The sequence below is a fragment of the Megalobrama amblycephala genome, linkage group LG7 (genome assembly GCF_018812025.1).
Source record: "Megalobrama amblycephala isolate DHTTF-2021 linkage group LG7, ASM1881202v1, whole genome shotgun sequence".
NCBI classification, from domain to species: Eukaryota; Metazoa; Chordata; class Actinopteri; order Cypriniformes; family Xenocyprididae; genus Megalobrama; species Megalobrama amblycephala.
In genome coordinates this window covers 28,289,008-28,312,514 of record NC_063050.1, presented here as the reverse complement: position 1 = coordinate 28,312,514, position 23,507 = coordinate 28,289,008, and the positions used below count along the sequence as shown (strand labels likewise).

Genomic DNA, 23,507 nt, shown 5'->3' with positions numbered 1-23,507 from the left:
TTGACCAAATATGAGGTTATGTATGAAGTTATGTTTGTGACAAAAAACATTTTGTTACTGGCAAATCTCATTTTATTTATTCGCAAATTTATTTATTTTTAATTCATTTAATTCACTCCTAACATGTATTTGTGGATCTCATTCTACATACTTGTTTCATTTTTGTTAATATCTTTACTTTTATTTACATAATCTATTTATTTGAAATAAAGGAACAAAAATAACCCCATATCTGAATCACTGTGGCCGAGACCCGAGTTCCGCTAGCGGGCCTCAACAAACCTCTAAGCTGACTGCTAAAAATTGTCAAAGAAATTACAATCCGTTATATTTTATTAAAAGGTACAATATGTAATAATTTTGTCCGCTAGAGGTCGCTAGAAGCCTATTCAAAACAAAGGCGTAGCTTGATGACGCCAAGTTTGAGAGCGGACTCTTGGGACATGTGGTCTCCATCACAATGGACGGAGCAAAAGAATAAGGATAGGACTCGGGAAGAAATCATGTTCATGGATGAGATTATTAATGTTACTGTAGTATGAAGCAGAGCAGGACCGATACATTTGAGTGTGTTGAAAATGATGTTATAACGTTACTCTGTGCGTTCGCTCGGCGGCTGCTGTGAGACACTGTTGCACACTGCAGTAAGATAGATCGATTTTAGAATATCATATTAAATATTGGATGTCTTGTGTTGATAAATGACATGCAATTAATTTTAAAACGTATTTTATGATGGAGAAAATTATGTATTACTGTTAATAAAAATAAAGCTGCATCTGATTATGCTATGTTAGCTACTTTACAAAATATTGTTTTTCTCTGAGGCATGGTAAAGCATGGTACTTGCAAAAAATCAAGAAAATCGATTTAATAAGACTAAACGTGTTGAGCTATATAACAATTCGTTTTCTGTCTATAAATATATCAAAACAGTTGTTCCCTTGTCTATTAAAACGTGTAATATTTTAAAGCGTATTTGGTGTTTCTATGGTTTCTACAAAATAAAACTGGAAACTGAGGGTAAAGCGGGTATGACGCAATTGAAAGGCGATTCCTCACACGTCCCGGAGCCTTAGTTAAAATCGCAATTTTCTCACCATTTACAAATAGGATACAATTTGGGATATTGTAAGTACTCAAGTGAACAAAATATGTAACACGGGCCTAGTGGTTTTTGGATATTTTACTGCAAAAATATTACATATTGCACCTTTAATTCAACAATTAAAATGCTAAATCAATTAAAGGTGCTAAAGAGGATGTTTTGTTTTATACATTTTTGCAATATTACTTGAAACTGTCTTTACTAACTGATAAAAGACTATTTATTAGGTGCACTGAAAGTAATAATATTAATATACATCATCTGTGCACGAGGTAGGGCCTTAAAAACATCAGCCAGATTGGCCCTCTGGCTTGTCAATCACTGCCGTGACGTTCCTTGTGAGAGACGAGCGCGGCTGCGCTCTCCAGTAACTTTCCACACTCCACAGGCGCGGCATGCAATATTTTTGTCAGGAGACAGGAGTAACAACTGCAGATTATGAGTTACCTGCGGTGAATCCGACATAATGAATCCAAAAAACACGACACAGCGAATGCCGGTGGTAAACACTCGTGTTCCAATACTCGTGCACGAGTTTTTGGGAGGCGTTCCTTTGAAATGAGCTGTGAAGGAGGGGGCTGTTCTTACGCATGCGCTCATTTCAAAAACTCAGTAACAGTCTTTGGATTCTCAGTCGACGAAAAAATCCTCTCTATCACCTTTAAAACATGTAAAAGCCTGTGGTTGCAGTTACCAAAAAGAAAAAGAAAAAAAAAGGATAAAAAAAGGGATAGTTCACCTCAAAATGAAAATTGTCATTTACTCACCCTCAAGTGGTTCCAACTGTTTGGTTACCAACATTCTTCAAAATACCTTCTTTTATGTTTCACACAAGAAAGAAACTCCTACAGGTCTGGAACAACTTGAAGGCAAGTATATGATGACAGAATCTTTATTTTTTTGGTGAACTTTAAATCTAGGGAGCCTCAAAGAAACATAAGTTTATAAGCACTAATCTAAATTAATATGGTCCTTAGACTAAGCTATCTTTCATGTATGCAGTGTTAATTAAATTAACACTGCATACATGATCATACTGTTATAAGGAAGACATGAAGAATAAATATCTTGCATCCTTTTTTTTTTTTTATTAAGAATTGAGGCCACCCTGAACATTAAGATTGAAAGTGAAAACAGAAAAAATTAAAGACAATTCTACATGTTGTACAATTCTACATTCGAGTGTTTTATGCACGGCATACATTACTACATGACATTTTTTGAAAGAAACTAAAGCTACTAATTAAACTGATTTGATGGGTATGATGGCTGGTAAAATGGCTATGTTTCAATTTTCTTTCTTCTGGTCTTCATATGCACCACAGAAACAGCCAGTAGCATTCCAAGTAGGCCAAAAGACAACACTGCTGCAAATACTTGGTAATGCAAAGAGAGTCCATTAAGTCCTCCTGACAAATCTGTTTTTAGGAAATAAAGTGAGGAAATAATGAACAAGTTTATACTGAGGGTCGGGAAAGAATTTTGTGCTGTATTTCATACAAAAAAACCCAAAAAAAAACAGATATAACAGCAGAAGAAGGACAAACGAGTATTTCTAAATCTAGATAAACAGCATTTTTACTTTTACCTTTTACATGATCAAAGGGTTTTTCTTTACTTTGCTGGTTTGCTAAAAAAAAAAAAAAAAAAAAAAAAAAACACCAAATAAAAGGTGAGCAGGACCAAAAAAAAAAAAAAAATTCACACTAATAATTATAATGCTCATATTTATCAAGAAATTCAATGTCCTCACTTACTGTATAATTGCACTCCTTTGTCAAAATCCAAGTGTCTTTGATATATTTTTGCACAGTAGTATGTGGCAAGATCACTAGTGGAGACATTGAAAATTCTCAGTCCAGTCATCTGCTTCTCCATAAAAGCCTCAAATCGACTTTTATTATAGTTCCAGACAACAGAGAGTTCTCCATTATGTTTTAGACTTGCGACCATCAGAGCCATTGGCTGCCCCTCACTCATCTTCAGCCAGTGAATTTCATTGTAGAAAGGGATGTTACACTTTAATACCACCGTGTCTCCAAGGTTAACTTCTTTCAATTGTACTGCCTCCAAATGGCTCAGGGGCAAAATTATGAGAACTGAAAGAAAAAAAGATCATAAAGCAACACAATTGCTATACATTTTGCCCTAACTTTATTTCATTGTGTTCAATCCACTTATATATATGTAAAATTGAAGATTACTTAATCCATTTGTACTGGGACTACTATTTTTTTTTTTTTTTTTGCATTAACTAAAACTGGCTGGTGGATAGTTCCCAACATGCTTTTTATAGAGCTGGATCAGGAGAGTAAATGTTAAAATTAAGTGTTATTTTATGTGTTTTTGAGTGAAGGGATAGACCTGGGGCCCATTTTAATAAGGAGATTAAACTAGGGCTGGGCGATATATTGCATGTGATTGTCACGCGCATTTCGTCAGTAAAGCCGGTTCCCTGATTACAACTAAAGCACCATCACCTGCTTTCAAATGGAGCGGCATTTAATAGACAGAAGCGTAGATCACTGACAAGCCACGCAATATCGCGTTCATATTGCAGATGAATCGCCTTCGATAATGAACGCGATATTGCGTGGCTTATCAGTGATCTACGGCTCTGTCTATTAAATGCCGCTCCATTTGAAAGCAGGTGATGGCGATTTAGCGGTAATCAGGGAACCGGCTTCACTGATGAAATGCGCGTGACAATCGCATGCGATATATCGCCCAGCCCTAGGTTAAACCAACTCCAAGTTAAAACTTGAACTCTAAGTTGACTTACTCTGAGATGGGAAACTCTGAGTTTTGGTTTGAGAACAGCTGAATTGAGTGAGTTCAATAAACTCTGAGTAGGTTGACTCTGAATTGACCCTTCGCAGGGAGTTTGATTGACAAGTGATCTAACCAATCATAATGCCAATCATATTTAGTCTTGTTGCATGAATGAGGTAGCCATTTTAACACCACTTATGCTTTAAAAAGGGGGAGGGGACCGAAAGAAACTCTGGGTTTACTGAAGAAAACCTACTCCAAACCAGGTTTGTTTCACCATAGTAACTGACCCTGAGTAGAAGTTACCTCTCTTTCAGAAACGGGCTTGACTTACCCCGTTTTCTCGGGTTTGAGATACCTCAGATTCTGAAACGGAAAACCCAGAGTTTCCTTCATTTCAGGGTTAACATATTCAGAGTTTTCACTAATCTTAATTTCTGAAAGGGGCCTCTGTTAATGTTTAATTTTCAGTTATGCTTGACATTCTGTTATGTTGAAATTTTTGGGGTTACCACAGTGCTGAGGGAGTAGAGCTTATGGTTTGGTTGTGGATGGTTGCATGTTATAAAGAGCGTAATATACATTGCTTCACTTCACTTCACTTCAGCAATATATGTGCTACTGCCATTGTAGAAACAAGTTATTCCCTACTTGCACTGTGTTAACTGCAGAAAGACTTTTTGATGTTAAACATGAATGTCAAACACTAACAGGATTTTTCCATTTACTCAAAATCAGACTTAAATACATTATATCTGAATCTAATTAATATAACTGAGCTGATGTAAATAAAAAACTGACTTAAGTTCAACTAAAAATATATGCTTAAAATGAAGATAAATCAATTGTGTAACCATTTGCCTTTAAAAAAAAAAAAAAAAAAAAAGTATAACCAAAAAGCCTTTTTCACTCTTAACAGATACACTGAAATTAAGTGGCATGATTGTACTGCCTTTGAAGTTTATTTTATATCCATTTTTTAAAAAATATATACATTTAATTTTAAATCTTACCTGTTATCAAGAGTGATAACACCATTGTGGATGTGTAGTCAGTCCAGTTCTTGCTTGATTTCTAAAAGACTGCAAGATTTCCAGTCAAAGGAAGTAAAACCGTTTTCTGCCCACTCCCAGTGTACGTGGGTTTTTTAAGTTTCCATCACTGTTGTTATTGGTATAGTTCCTGTAATACAGTTAAAGCAAAATACTTGGTCATTTCCCATTAAAGCATATTTAGATTGTAAAGAAGTAAATTGAGGAAAGAGTTAAGCAGAAAGCAGTCATTTATTTCATTTGTCAGTGTTACGATTCTCTTTTACTTACGATTAAGGTGAAACGAGACAATTTTCTTCCCGCATTCTGTAAGTTCATAGTAAGTCCTGGCATCAGTTTTGTTTTTACTGATGGTTATTTCAGACAAGTGAGATGTCAAAGTCTGTTCTGAGACTTTGAGGCTTTCTCTTTGCAGCAGGAAGTTGTTTGGCCAAAGGAAATAGGTTTACTCAGACAAACATTTAAGAGTTTCATAGGTGTGAAAGCCACAACCTACCTACATACTTGTTCTGAAACACAGTATGGGACAAACACAGGAAAAAAAAAAAAAATGTAAACATTATCGATCAACATTTCCCAATTCACACTGGTCAAAAGATTGCGAATTGTTTTGACACCCTATTTTAGCATTGCTTTTTGAAGACTCAGAAGTAGCATTTAATTGTGGTTAGCAGGACAGTTCATTACAATGCTGATTTTGTTTTGCAGCCTTTCCTTTTTATGCATCTTAGTTTTTATTAAACAGTACTATTGTTACTGTAAACATATCTTGTTTTCTATGATGTGATTTTTTTACAGAGCACAGAAACATGCAGACAGAAAAATCTGACATAAAACGGTGGCATGTCATGGATGGAGTTGAAGTTTCAGAGGCTTGCAGGTTTAAAAATGGTTTATTGAACTTAGTGGGTGTTTCAATACATCTACCACTTTATTATTTTATCAGACCGCAACAACTGTCGCAAAAATAACCGAATGAATCGCCACATTATAATACAAGTCCAAAGCAAGAACAGGCAATCCTCATTAACTGGATAGGACTAATAAGCTGATATGTAGTGTTTAGGACATCCATCACAACTATTTTAGCCAATTAATAGCATTTATAAAATCAGACTGCTGAGTATAAAAAGAATCCATCAATACAAGTCCCACCACAAACATCTAAAACACTGTGCAACACCTAACAAAAGCAACCAATCTTAAACAAGGATTGCAGAGAGGTAACATTCAACACTCAAATTCATCTAAAGTCATAACTAAATTATTACACAATATGACAAGCTATAAAACAAAGCTTTTGATCTCAGGCACTTAAGACCATGTATTAAATGTAATGTTACCTATTTAACTTCACTACTCTATGTATCTAGGCTAACTATATGGAACCGGTTACAACCACAGTATATTACTGGGGGAAAAAAATGGCATGACGAGAAAACACTCATTAAATTAACTGCATTGTAAAGCATACATTCTTATAGTGTAAACAGAGAACTTCATAAAAGCATACTGAACATTTTATATCATTTCTGATCCGTTTAGTTTTTCTTCGGCTCTTCATTCTTGTCATCCAAATAGCCTGGAAAGCTTTCTGCTGGTTCCCACGTGTTCTGAAACTTTGCCCCACTGAGAAAAGCAAATAAAATGTAAAAAGGAAATTACATTTTTTCTGTTGTAAAAAGGTTTAAACCTGTCTGCCACCCAAATGTATTTTAAAATAATTAGTTTAGCTTTGGAAGCTGCCACCATCGCAAAGCATCTAAATTAAAATTATATACACACACACACACACACATTTATGAACAGAATTAGGTTAAGGTGAATGGTACTGGTGGTTATTTTTGGAGGTGTGATATCAGATGAGGAAGACTTACCACAATGTGCAAGGCATCCACTTGACCCGAACTTCATTTCTTCCCTTTAAAAATGAAATGGACGTCAGAGTAAAGCATGACATTTTTATTTTCAAAATGATTTAAGGGCCCATGGAATGATGCATGAAAACAACATATTCCTACCTTATTGTTTCTCCATCTCAGTATATTTTCAACAGGAAACACGCCATTGTATGCATCATGAGAACAATCTACAGGAAAAACATCAACAGCTACAATGAAAACGAATAAATCTGCACAAGAATACTAATACAATGTTGAATCCAAGTTTAGTATGTCGTTCAATCAACATTTTCTATTTTTGTAATATTACCTGCCATTTTCCGCTTTCTTGGAGGAGTACAGAGTCCGGACTCATCACTTGCACTGGGATGCTTTCCATCATCTGTTACTTGTTCAGTTTCATGTGCAGTTGGTTCATTTGCATCTTCACTAATCTGAATTTGGCAAGAGGCAGCTGACATGACGGCATAAACTTTCCTGACACTTGACTGTCCAACACTGGAATCCGACATGGTTCCGGGTCTTGAGTCTGGGCTTTCTGCTACACTTTGGGGTGATAGTTGTGTCTTGCTGGTCTCGGGTACGTTCACCATTGTAGATTCTGCACTGCGTTTGCATGCAGATGCAGGTGTCGTGTCTGCTGAAGCCAGATTCGGTTCACTCAAAGGATTCTGTTTTGAAGAGTTATTTCGCAAGGGAAAGCTATTTGAGGACAAAGCAGCCTCCAGCTGGGAATCTGAGATTCTTTCGAGACGAACCTCGAACCTCTTAGCCTTAATTTCTTTGGGAACAATAAGGTTGGTGTGGATCCTCTTGTGCACGGTCCAAGCACATTGAGTGGCAAACATTTGCTCACACTGACTGCAGCTGAACTGAGGCTGAACTTCCTGACTGTGCACGGTCAGCCCCTGAAGAGTAGTGAACATCTGCCCACACCTGTTGCAATTCTGAGGCATTGAGCACTTGTGACTCTTGAACAGGAGGTCCGTTTTAAATCTTCTCTCACATTTACGACAGATATACACACTAGGGACCTGGTGCTGGGCTCTGGAGGGGTTATCGCACTCATCCGATGAACAACACAGACATTGTCTCTGCATGCTGAGGTGCTGGCGATCTCGAAGACCACGAGCAACGCTAATATCATTTGTGTGTTTCTGCTTTTTGATTAATTTTCTTTTTTTCATTTTTTCAGATGTGGGCTGTGATGTGGTCTTGCTTGATGATGCTTTCTGCCCTTTCACTTGTGACAGCTTGGTGGGACAAACTATTTTTGGTTTTACCACAAGCTGTGTGCAGCTTTTCTGAACCTTATGGCCTGATGAAGCTACAACAACAAAAAAAGCACAAATTAGAATTGCTAAAACTCAATGAGAACCACTACAGTGGTTCAACCTTAATGTCATGAAGTGACAAGAATACTTTTTGTGTCCAAAAAAAAAAAAAAAAAAGACTTTATACAACAAATTCATCTCTTCCTTGTCATTCTGCTACGCTATTTGTTGCAGCGCTTCCAGGTTCTATGTCCGAAGTCCGAACGGCGGCTCAGTATCGGACGACATTGTATAGGGGAGCAGCATGACGCATGCGCGTGAGGCTGACACAGGAGCCGGTCAATAACGAACGGATGTTTCTTTACTACTTCTCTAGACATTGAATGTGGTCATTTTATAGCTTTCTATGGGAGAGAAAAAACCTCTTGGATTTCATCAAAAACATCTTAATTTGTGTTCTGAAGATGAACGAAGGTCTTACAGATGTGGAACGACATGATGGCGAGTAATTAATGACAGAAATTTATTTTTTGGGTGAACTAACCCTTTAATACCAGGTGGAAACAGGGCTTCTCGCACACTGGCTCAATTTCCGGGATATTGTGAATAATTTGTGGGCATCATGGAGCCACGATGAATATGCTGGAGACTCCCTGAACTTCTGGGAGAGGTGGGATGTCTGCATTACATGACATTGTTAACAAACCGTTTTATTGACATCTTTCTGCAGTTGAAATACTGAGCAATTACATGAGACATGATATTCGGATTTCGGTAAGTTGTACTGCATCTTTCACCATCTTTCTTTAACTAGTAGTAAAGCGGAACAGATGATCGGATCACATACCGTTTGAACTGAGGCGCTACAGCGATCTGTTGCGAGTGCCAAAACGTTATTGCTTGAATTTCATAAGAATTTGAAGAGATGTTGTTTCATATCAAAAGTAACAAAGCACAAAGCTTAACTGAAAAGAGCATTTTTGGGATTTAAGAACTGATATTGGTTCATAAAAACAAAAAATCTGTATTTTTACACAGACCCATTTAAAATGCTATTAAAGATGACTCTTAAAAATAAAAGGTTCTTTATTGGCATCTATAGTTTGATGAAGAACCTTTGAAAATCTATGGAAACTTTCCATTCCATAAAAGGTTCTTTATAGTGGAAAAAGGTTCTTTAGATTATTCTTCACACTAAGAAAAATGGTTATTTTAAAGTCGGCATGAAATCAAAATCGACCCCATTTACTTTGTTAGTGCATATTACTAGTCTTGTGGTAAACAATTAACCTGTGCAAGTTAAAACACAGAAAAAAATTGTTTGTTGCGGTAAACTTTAATCAAAATCTGAAAAGTTACTTCCGGTCTGGAATGGCATTCCTTCTCTGATGACGTCAGTTTGACGGCTTTGGTTGAAAATGCGTAAACCACTCCCCTGCAACCGTTAGTCTGCTATGAGCGAGAGATGGAGTGGAGGAGCGCTGAAGTAAAACCCTGCCCTCTATTCAATATTCCGTTTCATTTGGAAATACGTCACAACACAGGAGAAAAGTCATTTGCAACTTCTGGTTCACGCGGACTTTAAGAACTGTTCAATAAAAGGTTCTTTAGGGGACGAAAAATAGTTCTTTTATGGCATCACTGTGAAAACCCCCTTTTGGAACTTTTATTTTTAATACTGTATTTCCACTTTTTATATAGTATTAATTTGTATTTTGTAGTGGAACTTATGAAAACATTCCTTGTTTTTTTTTATTGCTGCAACAAGTACAAGTTCAAGTTCATTATCTTAAAAATTAGTACCTGGTTTGCTTGACTGTGCGGTCTCTGGTCCACTGGCTTTAGCATTGCCCAGACTGACACCTCTGTTCCCAACGGAGACATTCTCTGCTCTTCCTTCAGGTCCCTGTAACAGAAAGAAAGATGGAGATTTTCATTATCAAAAGAGCATAAATGATTCTACAGAATAATTTACACACAAACAAACAAATAAATACAGTATCAGTGGGTTGTCAGAAAAATGACAAACAGGCCATAAAGACAAACTGGAAACATTGATTTAACCAAAACTGGACAGATTTTAGCCAAAGAAATTAAATCCATCTGTTTTTTTTTGGGAGCCTCTGCTTGAATATAGACTGTACTGCACTAGAAGCAAGTGGAAACAATGACAGCACAACACATGGCCACTTACCACATCCCCTGGCCTGACAGTGTTTGCGCTCTGTACGTCAAGCTGAGAATTCCCACATGACACTTCCACCTCGTCATCTTCTCTTTTGAAGTCACTTCGCTGAGCCCTGAAAATGGCCTCTGTTTTTTGCTGCTCACATTCCTCCAAATGCTTCTTCAACAAGTCGATCTCCCTCCAGCTCCGGGTGATCTCCACTCTGGTCTCCAGCAGCACTTTGCTAAATATTTTGACTATCTCTGAGGTTGTCGACACCATGAGTCCTTCAATCAGAGCCCTGAACTTAGCCGATAAGGGATCTTCCACTTCCATTGTGTGTGGCTGGTGGTGGATTTCTTACACAGAAAGGGCAGACTTACTGCCAGCGTCCCACAACCCTTCTGTTGTGCAACTATACAGAGTAAAGTTGAGAAACAGCCGTCCAGGTTCAGGTTACCTTTCAACAGATGAGATATCTTAAGATGTAGAAGTTTATGCCAGTAAATTTTTTTGTGAGATATTAAATGTTCAGTGACCTCTGCTGATTTTAGTGTTATTTAATATTATCTTGCTGGCTACACTGTGACAATGCCTTTTTGAACATTTAAAAGTGTGTATGAATTCACAGCTTTCATAACGTACCATTATAAATGCCAGCTATTATTCAAATATTCCATTATTAGTAGCGTTTATAGGTAAACTAAATATTAAAGGTGATAGAGAGGATTTTTTCGTCGACTGAGAATCAGTTCCTCTCACAAGGAACGTCACGGCAGTGATTGACAAGCCAGAGGGCCAATCGTTTACACGACGATTGCGTAAACGATTGGCTGATATTTTTAAGGCCCTACCTCGTGCACAGATGATGTATATTAATATTATTCCTTTCAGTGCACCTAATAATTAGTCTTTTATCAGTTAGTAATGACAGTTTCAAGTAATATTGCAAAAATGTATAAAACAAAACATCCTCTTTAGCACCTTTAATAAGAGATAGTCCACTTGACACTCTTGGGTTACACAACATACCCAAAATATCATCTTTTGTGTTATGCAGAACAAAGCAAGCCCTACAGGTTTGGAATGACACGTAAATGATAATATAATTTTTATTTTTGGGTAGACTACCCCTTTAAGTGAAAAATACCTACTACAAGGAAAACTAAAAATAAGCAATTCCTTAAAATAAAATAAAGGCAGGTAAGGTTGCACGTTTTGTGACCCATCTCAGTAATGCATTTTTTATGCAAACTGCCTTTGTATGGACTTGATGGTTTCAATTGGATATGACTCAATGCCTGTGTGGAAAAACGTGGACGGAGGCATTCCTCGCGTTTAAAGGGACATGTCTGCTAAAGCAAACAAGCTAATGACGAGAACTGATTTCTCCCCAAAAATATTCCATAGAAAAAGATTTGTTCGGGTCTAATATTTCACGCTTTCTCTAAGCTAACAAAATAGTGACATTTTCTTTCATTAATAACTTTCACCGTTACGAGAAAAGCTGCAAGTTCTCCTCACCTCATCAATAGTCTGAAGCGGGAATCATATAATGATGGCGCCTGTGCAAATTCTGGGAATGAAAGCCACAAGTAAAACATGTATATATTCAAAGGTAAAGAAACGTTTTATATGAGATAAACTTACCTTCGACAAAAATCAAAGATTTGCCCGCTGGAGACAGACGCTGACTGCCACAGTCGCTGTGTGGAATGTGAAGCGTAACCGCATAACGGGCCGACGGGAAACAAACATCGATGGGACCTGATTCCATAAAATTCCAGACAAACTATCCACTTTTAGTTTTAGTATTGTTGGCATGTGTCGAAACAAACCTTTTTTTTTTTTTTTTTTTTTTTTTTTTTTTTGCCGTTAATGTACAATTTGTGTACGCTGGAACATAGGAAAAATAATGAATTTCTGTGCATTTATATAGCCTAGTCGAGTTTCAGGCTCTGCATACTTATCAGTGAACTTTGGGATTGAATGGAATCATCTTTAAACCATACATCAAATATTAAACTTAAATTTAGGACATTTTTTTTTTTTTTTATGCACCACACCTATATTCTTCTCATTGTTTTTCAATCCTTTCCCACACAAGAGTTTCCATGAATGTTACTATAACCTGACAGTATCCCTTTGTTAAAGAAAACACATCAAACTGCATACAATAACAACAGAGCACAATGTCACACATAACTATATTTTATTCAAAATTTTACATTTTGAACATCACCTCTTTGAAGTTGTACAAGATATCTCTGACCCATAGGTAAAAGATTTCTCTCCACAGCAGTTTCCTGCAGCACAGGGAAAAAGAAAAAAGAACATACGGTTTCACATCATTATATTCTCAAATTTAGCATTTTCAACTGGGAATTGTGAAGCTTCACAATAAATTGAGATATGGCTTTGTACTACACCATAAACAGCTGTGATTATAAAACAGAAAATACACTGTCTGCAGTCTATAGACTTTACAGTAAAGTCTAGTTTAACTCTAGCAGATTTTCAGTCGTATACTTAATTTACAAATGCAAGAATAAGAGCAAGTTAGGCCGCATTTCACAGTTGGTGGGTGTTAAAAGACCCAGTGACTTAATCACTGACTTAATCGTGCCCTGCTGACTTTCCATCAACGTTTGGCATGGTGATAGTGTAATCAAGCACCATTTGAGTGTTTAAATGACAAATTAAATAAAAGAGCTGAGGGAGAACAAATAGCTTTATTGAATGTAGACTAATGTTCAAAAGTTTGGGGTGCTAAGATTTTTTTATTGAAAGCCTCTTATGCTCACCAAGGCTGCATTTTGCAGTAAAAACAGTAATACTGTGAAATATTATTACAATTTAAAATAACTTTTATTTTAATAAAATGTCATGTATTCCTTTTCAGCAGCCATTACATCAGTCTTCAGTATTACATGATCCTTCAGAAATCATTCTAATATGCTGATTTGGTGCTCAAGAAACATTAATTCTTATTATCAATGTTGAAAACATTTTGCTGCTTAATATTTTTGTGGAAGCCGTTAACATCTTACTGAACCCAAACTCAACTCTTCTTGCTGCAGACTGTAGCATGATGACGTACTAGTGGATATAATCCACTACATCAAGGATTTTGGCAATGCTTTTAATATGTATGTACAAACGCATTTAAATATTTTGTATTTTACCAGCTGTTAAATAAGCAATCTGTCAAGCTATAAGTCAAGCCATTTTAAATTCAACCAGATGTTTTTGAGTACTGAAAGTTTGTCAGAACGTTCATGCGTTTGTTTATTTAAAATGTTTAGTATTTTATCTCCACAGACTGTGCTCTTCAAGACGTCGTGTTTTACTTGTATTACTTATATGGACAGGAAAAATTGTGGGTCAGGTTATTGAATAAACTATTTCAAAAATGAATTTTTTTTTTAGATATTTCAGACCTTATGCACTGCACAGTTCCAAAAGAACAAGCAGACACATTTTTATTAAATGTTTATTTAATGTATTCTTTACTTCACTGAGCTCATTGTTTCAACTTTAAATTAATGCATTGTTTAAAACTAATACATTGTCAGGTAACTGCATGATATGTAAATGTACAATTCTGAAATACGTAACATACACATTCACCTCTGATAACAGATCACTACAAATTGTAATGTAGACATGCAATTTCTGTAAAGCTGCTTTGACAAGATATGTATTGTGAAAAGCGCTATACATATAAATGTGAATTGAATAGAAAAATTTCATTTATTTCCATAAGGTTTCATCCATCAAATACTACAATTCTGAATAACTTCTAACTATCAGGGAACCAAGAACTTGTGAAACAATCTAAGAACTAGTGAAGAAATAACTGAAATAAATAAATAAAAAAAAACTACTCATGTTTAGGACTTCCATCAAGTGAGTAGTCTTCTTCAAATTCCTCCTCAGCAGTTATCTTCTGGATGCATTTTGAGAGATGAATATGTAATTGTACTTTCCGCACAACGGTGGCAGAGCAGTAGCAGCAATGAAAATGTGCATTTTGCCTGCATTTTAAGTTACACTTGACAATACTGAAATCTGAAAAAAGTAAAACAAGTGTGAATTAATATGCCTTGACAAAATCATTTTAATGGTTGTGAAAGCACCATACACACCATGAAGCTGGACAGCCAACTTCAGATGGTTCTTGACGTGGTTAACAACACTCCCTAACTCTCTTGGCTTGTAGACCCAGGTCTCACAAAATGGGCAGTGATACTTGTCACAACACTGAGTGCACTTAGAGATGCAGGGACCTTCTCCTTTTTTAAGGACAGTAATATGCATCTAGAAATGGATAATTACAATTAAATAATGGTTAACTTCATTCAACAAAACATTCTGAATATTAACATTTGTTTTAATTTGCTAACAATTAGTTACAATCACAATTACAGCTTGAGTTTGACACTTGACTTTGTCAGTATGAAGTTGGTCTCAAAAGGGCTAATGTAAAATTCAAGTGTCATCAAAATATACTGACAATATAATGACAACATAAATTATGCTCATTCACTTACTGTCTCACTTCTTGGTGTTGAGTCCATCCTTGTCATGGAGTATAGTGACAAATAATGCACAATAAAGACATCCAGTGCATCATTGAAATCCTCTATGGCGCATTTGCATTCACTATGTCAACCAAATTCACTAGATGAACTACGTCATTGTGCTACAGTCTGCAGAGAAAACCCTCTCTAACAGTCAGGCAGTGATAATAATATTAACAATATTTATTGACAGCTAGTGTTTGAAATGGGTACTGCAGTTCGCCCGCCCCTTCCTCCTCAGACTAGACGCTCACGCAGGTTGCCAGATTGAGGACACGCAACAGAAACGAGACAATCGACAAGGCAAGGCAACTGACAATAAGGCTCTATAAATGCCTTATAGAGCTTTTTAGATGGATGGCAAGACTTTTTAGTTAGGGTAGAATCTGTGATCTCTGACCCAGATCGTTTGCTGGCTTCCATGGCTGCAATACGCTGTGTTTTCTGTCAATTGGCAACCGGTGGTGTCGAAACACTATTGGGTAAATTGGCAGTGGGAGGGATCACACAGACCAAAACAAATACGCACATTTCAAAGTAGAATAATTGGCTGTAGCAATGTTTTTCTGAGAAACAAGTATGTGAACTCAGCATGTTTAATAAATATCTGCAAACATAAGGGTGTTTTTATGCTTCAGTAAAAAAAAAAAAAAAAAAAAATACATTCAGTATATTTAACTGAAACTGAGATGGTTAAATTAAAACCCTCTTAGATGTACAAGAAATATTTGTGACAGTTAAGTGTTACTAAGATCAGAGGAGTGAATGTGCTTGTTTCCGTGGAGCTTGTTTTCTGTCTTATAAGTTTATATTATAAAAATGTTTTGTGGACATGATATATTTAATCAATTCAATATAAATCCATAGTGTTTTTATAGCCTTCACTTTTAACATTGTACAAGATGTGGCAAAAATTTGTTATATATATATCTGTTCAGTCGATTAAAATATATTTTGCACTGTCAATGCAGACAAGCATAAACAAACTTAAAATATTGTATGCATACATATTTGTTTTAAATAATTATTCTTTTAATAATCTAAAATGTTATGTTAAATGTACAATGTCAATTTGTACAAAAATGTGTAGGATTGATTGGTCTTTTTTTGAGTTGACAAATGTTAAATAATTGCTTTTATCCATGATAAGCAATATAAGCAATATAATAGCAGTTCAAATCATGTAGCCCTATGGAAAATTGCCTTTAAACAATTGTTATATATATATATATATATATATATATATATATATATATATTCACCATCATACAAGCAATAAGCTTACGAAGATTACATTTGAGCCTATAAACTTTGTCTAACCTTTGCTCTCCTTCGAAGGTAATCTCTGCGGTTGTGTAGCATCTTAGTACATCTTACGATCACCTCTGCCTCCCGTCCATACAACTGCGGCAGTGCAGATATGATCTGTTCAAGTGTGAAGAACAAATCCATGTAAAATCCCTCTCTGAAAACATGCCCTTTTCTGCATACATTTCATGAATCGAAATTGAACAAATCAAGAGGAAGTGAACCTTCGCTGTAATCGGGCCCCACTCAATGTTCCTGCTATAGCAAGCCCTCTGCCACACCTGAAACTGAGTCAGGATCTCCCTGGCCACAACCTGTTGAAGACAAAAGAAACAAATAAAACTGGTCAATTTATGATCATTTAAAATGAATTGAAATTCATTCTGTATATTTTCTTACACTGAATGTTCTCTGCTTGTTTATGGGGTGTGAATTTCCTTGTTCCATGGAAGAGTGATCTGCAAAACTTCGGCCAATCTAAAACACACACAACAAATAATCAGTAAACCAAAGTTTTGCGTTGTTAATTTCACATCAGTTTGAATGCATTTAGAAGCATTTCTGTCTATAATACTCTGCTCATAAATAAACGATCAAAAACCATGTTTTTGTGGGTAAGACTGCTTTGTATTAATACATAGTTAATTCTCAGTTTATGTGTACTATTGTCGTGTGCATGTTTATTATCATAATAGACATGAAGTGAAGTCTGCAACACAATGTTCATTTGAAATTGTATTTCATATGGAGTCCTGTCTTGCATTAGTTTACACAGTCCAAAGAACAATAAAAATAATCAATCAAATAACAAATATCAAATATTCTGATTAATTTAAAGTCTTACTAGAATAATTTAATGCTTTTGTTGGAAAAAAGTACACAAATCCATCAGATAATGACCTGTATGTAGGGGTTAATGGTTGTCCGATTACAATCACTCCAGGAGAGGCAGGCATCAAGACACAATGCTGCAGGAGATCACAGAACTCTTGTGGAAATGGAGATCTTGCATTGTCCAACATCAGTGTTCATCAATCCACAGCAAATAAATAAATAAAAAAATAAAACACACTGAAAAGAAGACTTGAAGTCTGAATGGAAGACTGAAGTAGAGGAAATGGAGCATGTTTGGACTAACTGACTTGCTGAGGTGGGACTGAGGTGGGATAGAGGTGCTACCAGTCGCTACATCTGATGGTTCATTTATTTTTTCCAACAAAATGCCATGAAAGTTCAAACAACAGGGACATGTCACAATTTAAGTAAAGGCCAGGGTATCTTTTTAGTGAAATTATAAATTCTAAAGTTAAAAACATCCACAAACATTCTCAGGAAAGAGTATACGCTGCATATTGCATCTTTACCATTGTCGGAGGGAATACATAAAAACATCAAATACATAATCTATACCAGTTATTACACATTAATCGCACAACAGCACAATTCCTTTAGGAGTAAATCTGTCATTTCAATTTCTATATGCATGTATTTGGACTATAAGGAAACCTAAGTTTCCTTGTCTTTCTGTAATGCAAAGGTGATTTCATGCATAATTTGTCCAGGTCCTGTTCAGTTGTTTAGTTGTCTTTAAGGTGACAAAAATGGGAGAGCGGGTCCTTTGGTGTCTTCTTGAGTTCTAACAGTGCAGACCATTTATAGTATGTAAACATGAATTGATCAAAAAAAGAGTGAAAATTGGATACATTTATTTCCCTCCTCTTCCATGGGCTTTCAATAAATGAGTCTTCATTTGCCTGGGATTCAGATAGCACTTTCCACAATAAGGGCAATTGCAAGACTTCCCCGCGTGGCTGTGTCGTCTGATATGAACTCGCAGGTTGGTGGCTCGATTGAATCGCATCCCGCATTGAGTGCAGCTGAAGAGTTTCTCCCGCGTGTGGATGTTCTGATGCTGCCTGAAATTGCTCATCCGAGCGAAGGCCTTGCCGCAGTGCGGACAGACGTGAGGTCGCTCTCCTGAGTGGTTTCGCTGGTGAACCTTGAGCTCAAAGTTGTACGCAAACGTCTGATCACACTGCGAACAGCTCAGAGGTTTCTTGCCCTTGTGGATCTGCGAATGAGCCTTGAGGTCACATGCTCTCACAAACGTTTTCCCACATTGGGTGCACTGGTGGGACCTTCCCGCATGGATTTGTTCCGGCGTCTCGTGTTTGTCCTGAGAGAAACGCTTTGGGTATTGCTCATGGCTGACCGTTTTCTCGCCTGGACAAACATCATTGTGAGAATAGCGGACAGCACTTTCTGAACCAGGATAACTTTGTTCGTTTTCTGGTTTGACAAATGAATGTGACCTCTCTGGTACGCTAGATAGCATCAGCTCTGTTGTGCATAAATGACTATATTGTGCCCTAATACCTTGATGTGCCAATGTGTTCACTGAATAAGGTGTGAAATATGAGGTGGCGTCTGGCATGTCGAGAGAGTTTAGACCTGGAAAGCTTTCTACCTGTATCTCCTCCTGATCACAAGATCCTCTGAGCTCTCCCTCACTCGGATCAGCCATTTCTGCATGGCAACCGTCATCTCTGTTGACGCTATCCCACACTGGAACCATCTCTTCCTCTTCCTTGACAGGTAGAAGATCCAGCTCTGTCTCTGATTTTACTCTATCGTTTGGTGAAGATGATGGCAAAACCTCGTGCACATCCTGAGCCGAAGGACTTTGTATCAGTCTTGAGTGGTTCGAGTCCATTTCCTTATCAAGAGTAAAGTCCTTTTCGGATTGGTCTAAATCATTCACTTTGGGTTTGAAGTCACTAGTGGACTCGCTCTGGATTGCTGAATTTCCCAGAAGCCTCTGCAGAAAATCCTGAGGAATTGGTGCATTGGAGTTCGGTGTGATGATCTCTTTTGCACTATGCCTGTGTACATCGTTCTTCTCTTTAGAGTGTGAGGTTGTTGTTGTTGTTGTTTGTTTGTTAGACTCCAGGCGTTGTCTTGTACTCCACATTTCTTCAGTCAGTTTAGGCTGATTGGTAGACTGATCTCTCAGGCTTAGGCCTAAACAAAGGGTGTTTGCTCCTGCACCAGAAGAATGGATACAAAATTAAGGAACAGCACAAAAAGTATCTGAACATATGAAGAACGTATATACATATATATATATATATCGTCTGATGTTCTTAACAGTATGAGTACTGCAATCCATACACTGAAATACATTAATGGAGGACAACAATCATTTAAAGAATACTGTATAGATTTGCAAGACAAAACTGTCCTTCTGCAGTTAAAGAAAGTATTTTGTAACTCAGGACTAAAACCCTCTCTTAAAACAGCCTGTGATGTGAAATACAGTGTTTAAAGTGTTAAAAATCACCTTATCTATTATCGAACACCAACTCAGTATTCGCCAAAGATGAACACGTGAGTAGCAAGACGCATGCATGCGATGCTGACACAGGATCCGGCCAATAATGAGCCGGCATTCGGACGTAAACAAGGAAGCCTGCACTGAGCTCACTACGTATGACAACGGTTCAAATTGTTGAATAAAGTCATTATTTTTGTTTTGTTTTTGCACACAAAAAGTATTCTTGTCACTTTATAATATAAAGGTTGAATGACTGTGGTCACGTTGACTATTTTAACCATGCTTTCAACTACCTTTCTGGATGTCAAAAGGTGCAATGGCGTTGCGTGTGGTTCAGATACCCTCGGATTTCATCAAAAATATCTTAATTTGTGTTCCAAAGATGAAGGAAGGTCTTACGGGTGTGGAACGACATGAGGGTGAGTAATTAATGACTGAAATTAAATTTTTGGGTGAACTAACCCTTTAAATATTTAAATGTACATTAGGGGTGCAACGATACATGAATTGTCCCGAACAGCATACGATCTATGCATACATCCGTTTACGTAAAATATGTTTACTCAACCATTGTTTCAAACGCGGAAAGACTCAGGCAAATACATAATCTATAACATGATTACATTTCAAAAATGAATTGGAGTAGAAAAATAATTGAAAAAATAACTTTATAGATTTAGAAGTTAATGCAAAACCTGCCTTTTGTGCAATTTACATGTTTTTTTGTTTTGTTTTGTTTTTTGAGTGTTGATTATTATATCTAAAAATAAATGGCAACTGAATTTAATAGTTTAGGCTCAGTTGTTAACTGTAACCTTTAATATTATAGTATATTATAGTAATGTGCAAGAAAGGGCTCCCTGTATATAGTTCACAGCATCAGCTGATAGATAGATTTTTTTATCCTTAAGAAAATGTTAATTAAATTATGAAATTGAATTTATTTAAAGAGAGAAACACAATGTGTTCAATAAACCAGTTTAATAAAAAATAAGAAAAAATAAGCAATTTTTTGTTTAGTTTTCTCCCTCCTGCTGTACCGAACCCGTAACGAACCGTGACTTCAATACCGAGGTACGTACCGACCATACACCCCTAATGTACACATATGTATATTAATAATTGTATATAGAAACTATTAAAATGGTTATTCTATATATAAATTATATAAATATAAATAAGTTAAAATTTGATAATATATATATATATATATATATATATATATATATATATATATATATATATATATATATACATATATACAGTTATGGAAAAAATTAAGAGACCACTTAACATTGATTTCTGAACTTGGAGTGGTCTCTTAATTTTTTCCATAGCTGTGTATATATATATATATATATATATATATATATATATATATATATATATATTTTTTTTTTTTTTTTTTTTTTTTTCACAAACTATTACAAAGAAACGGCTAGTAACATTGAATTAAATTTGAAGTAGAAAAACTGAAATAGTATTTTCTTGTTACACATACTCCAACAATCTTTGTTTTATTACAACTTTGAAAAATCATTTTTACAGTGCCATATGCTCGAGAGTTTTAGATGTGTTGTAATCAGTGTATCTCATTATTATTTATAAACTATTATAGTATTTATTAATATTTTTAATTAGCTTTTATTTTTATATTTTCAGTTTTCAAAGTTTTAGTAATTTAGTTATGTGCTTTTGTCCTTTTTATTGGTTTTTCGTTTTCAAACATTTCTATTTCACTTTAATCTATTTTTAATTTAATGTGTGTTTTAGTCATATTATTTTATTTTATATAAAACGTATCTTATTTCACCTAGGCTCCAGCCCTCCTGTGACCCTACAGCTGATAAGCAGTATGGCAAATAGATGGACTTCTATGATAATAGTTTTAATGAACAGTAACTACACTGGTTGTAACTCACCCCGGACTGTCTCTACATGTTGGCTCTCATCTCTGCTGCTGGAGTCTCCCTTTCGGCCACAGTCTGAGCACCGAGTCTTCCTCCCCCGTTCCCATTCCCTCTCCTTCTCCCTCAGTTTACTCTCAGACAGCTGCAGCCTTCGTTTCAAGACTTCAACCTCCTGTTTACGATGACCCACTTCCTCGAGGAAGCTGTCTTCCACCAGCCTGGTTATTTCAAACATGGCTGATTTGAGGACGGTCTCCATGACAACGGAGAGCTGAGACTGGAATGTGAGGAAAAGGGCTTCAGACATCGTCCCGTCGCCTTGAGGACACCTTGATGCGATGTATGATTCTGGTTAAAATGACCACCCTGAAGAAGCGTAAAGAAAGAAAACGGTGTTACAACTGCCATCTGTCATGACCAGCTAAACACCATGTTAGAATGGACCAAAACACACACGGCTTTTTTCAACAAGACTCCCCCGTTTCTGTCACCAGGTGGGCGATTTGTTATTGTTGTTTGTGCAGCCACGTGCACGATACAACATACAATCAGATTATTACGGCAACACTACCAACACTGTATTATTAGAAATGCGTGCATATCTGTATTTTATTATTCTTCACTTGGTTTTCTACATAAAATAAGCTCGCTAGTCACCCTCTCTTTCGGCCTTTTTGGTAAAAAAGTAGAAGAAATTAACTGTAAAATGGCAAATAACAACAGTCACATTATTCAGGGGGTAAATACCTTTTGAAAACGATCCTCGCGCAGCGGATTCCTCAGAGGAAACCCGCAAAATAATGTGAATAGAGACGTTATTACTGCAGTAATATGATCGTTAGATGACAGTGTCGTCCTGAGCGGATGCAGAAAATGTTGGTTTGTTTCCTGTTACTGCCCTCCAGTGGACTGGAAGATGACACACATCCTACTCTACATGTGATTTATTCGTATATAAAATTGTATATTTGGGAAGAAAAAAAAAAAAAAATGAAATGACCTGCCTGTACGGAATTTAAATGGCTCTGCATTAATCAATGAAGAGCTATTATTTTACTTTAGTCTACTGTAATTAAAGTCACCATGAAATAAAAACTGATCATTCTTAATTTTAATGGAATAGTGCAGTATTTATTACAAATTATAAACTGACCAAAAACAATAAGTGTAACATTTGTTTCAAAATGAAATTAATGTACTATATTTTGTCTTATTAATATTTATTCTTTAGTGTTTTGTATAGGTATAATGGTAATAGATAATATTCACCTCTAAATTTTGCACCATTTATTTCCATATAAAATTATAGAAATATTAGAAAAAATGTCATATTATTTTCAATTAATACAGTGTTTAAGATGAAAATAAAGCAAAGGTAATTAAAATCCAAAGCAAGGAAGGCAGATTGGTGCCACCCGGTGGGGAAAAAAATCATATATGCCAATCACTAGATGCCTGTGTAGCCCTATATAAATATAAAGTATTTTCAGACATTATTATGCAATTTTATTAGGTTAAACGACTACTTAGTTATGGATAGATGATTTGTAGATTGTATACCACAAAAATGCTTTGTACTTTTGTTTGTTTTTGTATTTCCTATTCATTTTAGACTTTTCTAATCATCTCTATTATTTTTTCTTTCTTTTTGGTGTTCATATAGCAAGTGCCACCAAAAGTCACCAAGTTTGGTGCCAATCATATGAAGTAAAAATAAATAAATAAAAATTCAGTCAAAAATGGCTGAAGACCACCAGAGGGTGGCATAGGACAAGTTGTTTCACTGGACCAATGTTTTTTCAGAAAAACATCAGTCATGTTTCTATGGTTGATAGAAATACAGTTGCTAGGAGGTTTTCTAAAAAATAATGTAGTGTATCAGTTTTACTTCTGTTTCTTCTTTTTTATAAAAAGTGTCACATCTTGCCCTACACAGGCCTAAGGTTTTAATCATCTGCTGTAATTATGGAGTATTACTTTAAAGTGCAATTGGAAAGCAAAATGTGTCAGTTATTAAAAAAGACTAAATGAGAACAACACAATACACATGTACATACTGTATGTTAGTACTCTACCAAAGAACTGGAGAACTATTTAA

General features: G+C 35.9%; 1 protein-coding gene across 5 annotated transcripts; it reads right to left on the bottom strand.

Annotated features, from left to right (window-relative positions):
* Window positions 1-5,806: 5,806 nt before the first annotated feature.
* Window positions 5,807-22,337, bottom strand: si:ch73-109d9.1 (zinc finger protein 184). 5 transcript variants are annotated; one of them, XM_048196921.1, is made up of 11 exons: window positions 22,157-22,319; window positions 21,422-21,775; window positions 18,633-19,207; window positions 16,565-16,642; window positions 16,390-16,479; window positions 16,178-16,282; window positions 12,517-12,580; window positions 11,925-12,041; window positions 11,799-11,850; window positions 9,911-10,013; window positions 8,110-8,160 (listed from the first exon to the last, which is right to left on the bottom strand). In XM_048196921.1, exons 2-11 carry the CDS (start codon window positions 21,714-21,716, stop codon window positions 8,113-8,115), a joined length of 1,527 nt encoding a protein of 508 aa, XP_048052878.1. In that variant the 5' UTR covers window positions 21,717-21,775; window positions 22,157-22,319; the 3' UTR covers window positions 8,110-8,112. The 5 variants fall into 5 exon arrangements, with proteins under 5 accessions (XP_048052876.1, XP_048052877.1, XP_048052878.1 ...); XM_048196919.1 differs by lacking the exons at window positions 12,517-12,580; window positions 16,178-16,282; window positions 16,390-16,479; ... (2 more) ...; window positions 21,422-21,775; window positions 22,157-22,319 and adding exons at window positions 5,807-6,561; window positions 6,810-6,853; window positions 6,954-7,021; window positions 10,302-10,734 and having other exon boundaries at window positions 7,144-8,160; window positions 11,925-12,070; XM_048196922.1 differs by lacking the exons at window positions 8,110-8,160; window positions 9,911-10,013; window positions 11,799-11,850; window positions 11,925-12,041; window positions 12,517-12,580 and adding exons at window positions 14,009-14,345; window positions 14,423-14,594 and having other exon boundaries at window positions 22,157-22,337.
* Window positions 22,338-23,507: the final 1,170 nt, after the last annotated feature.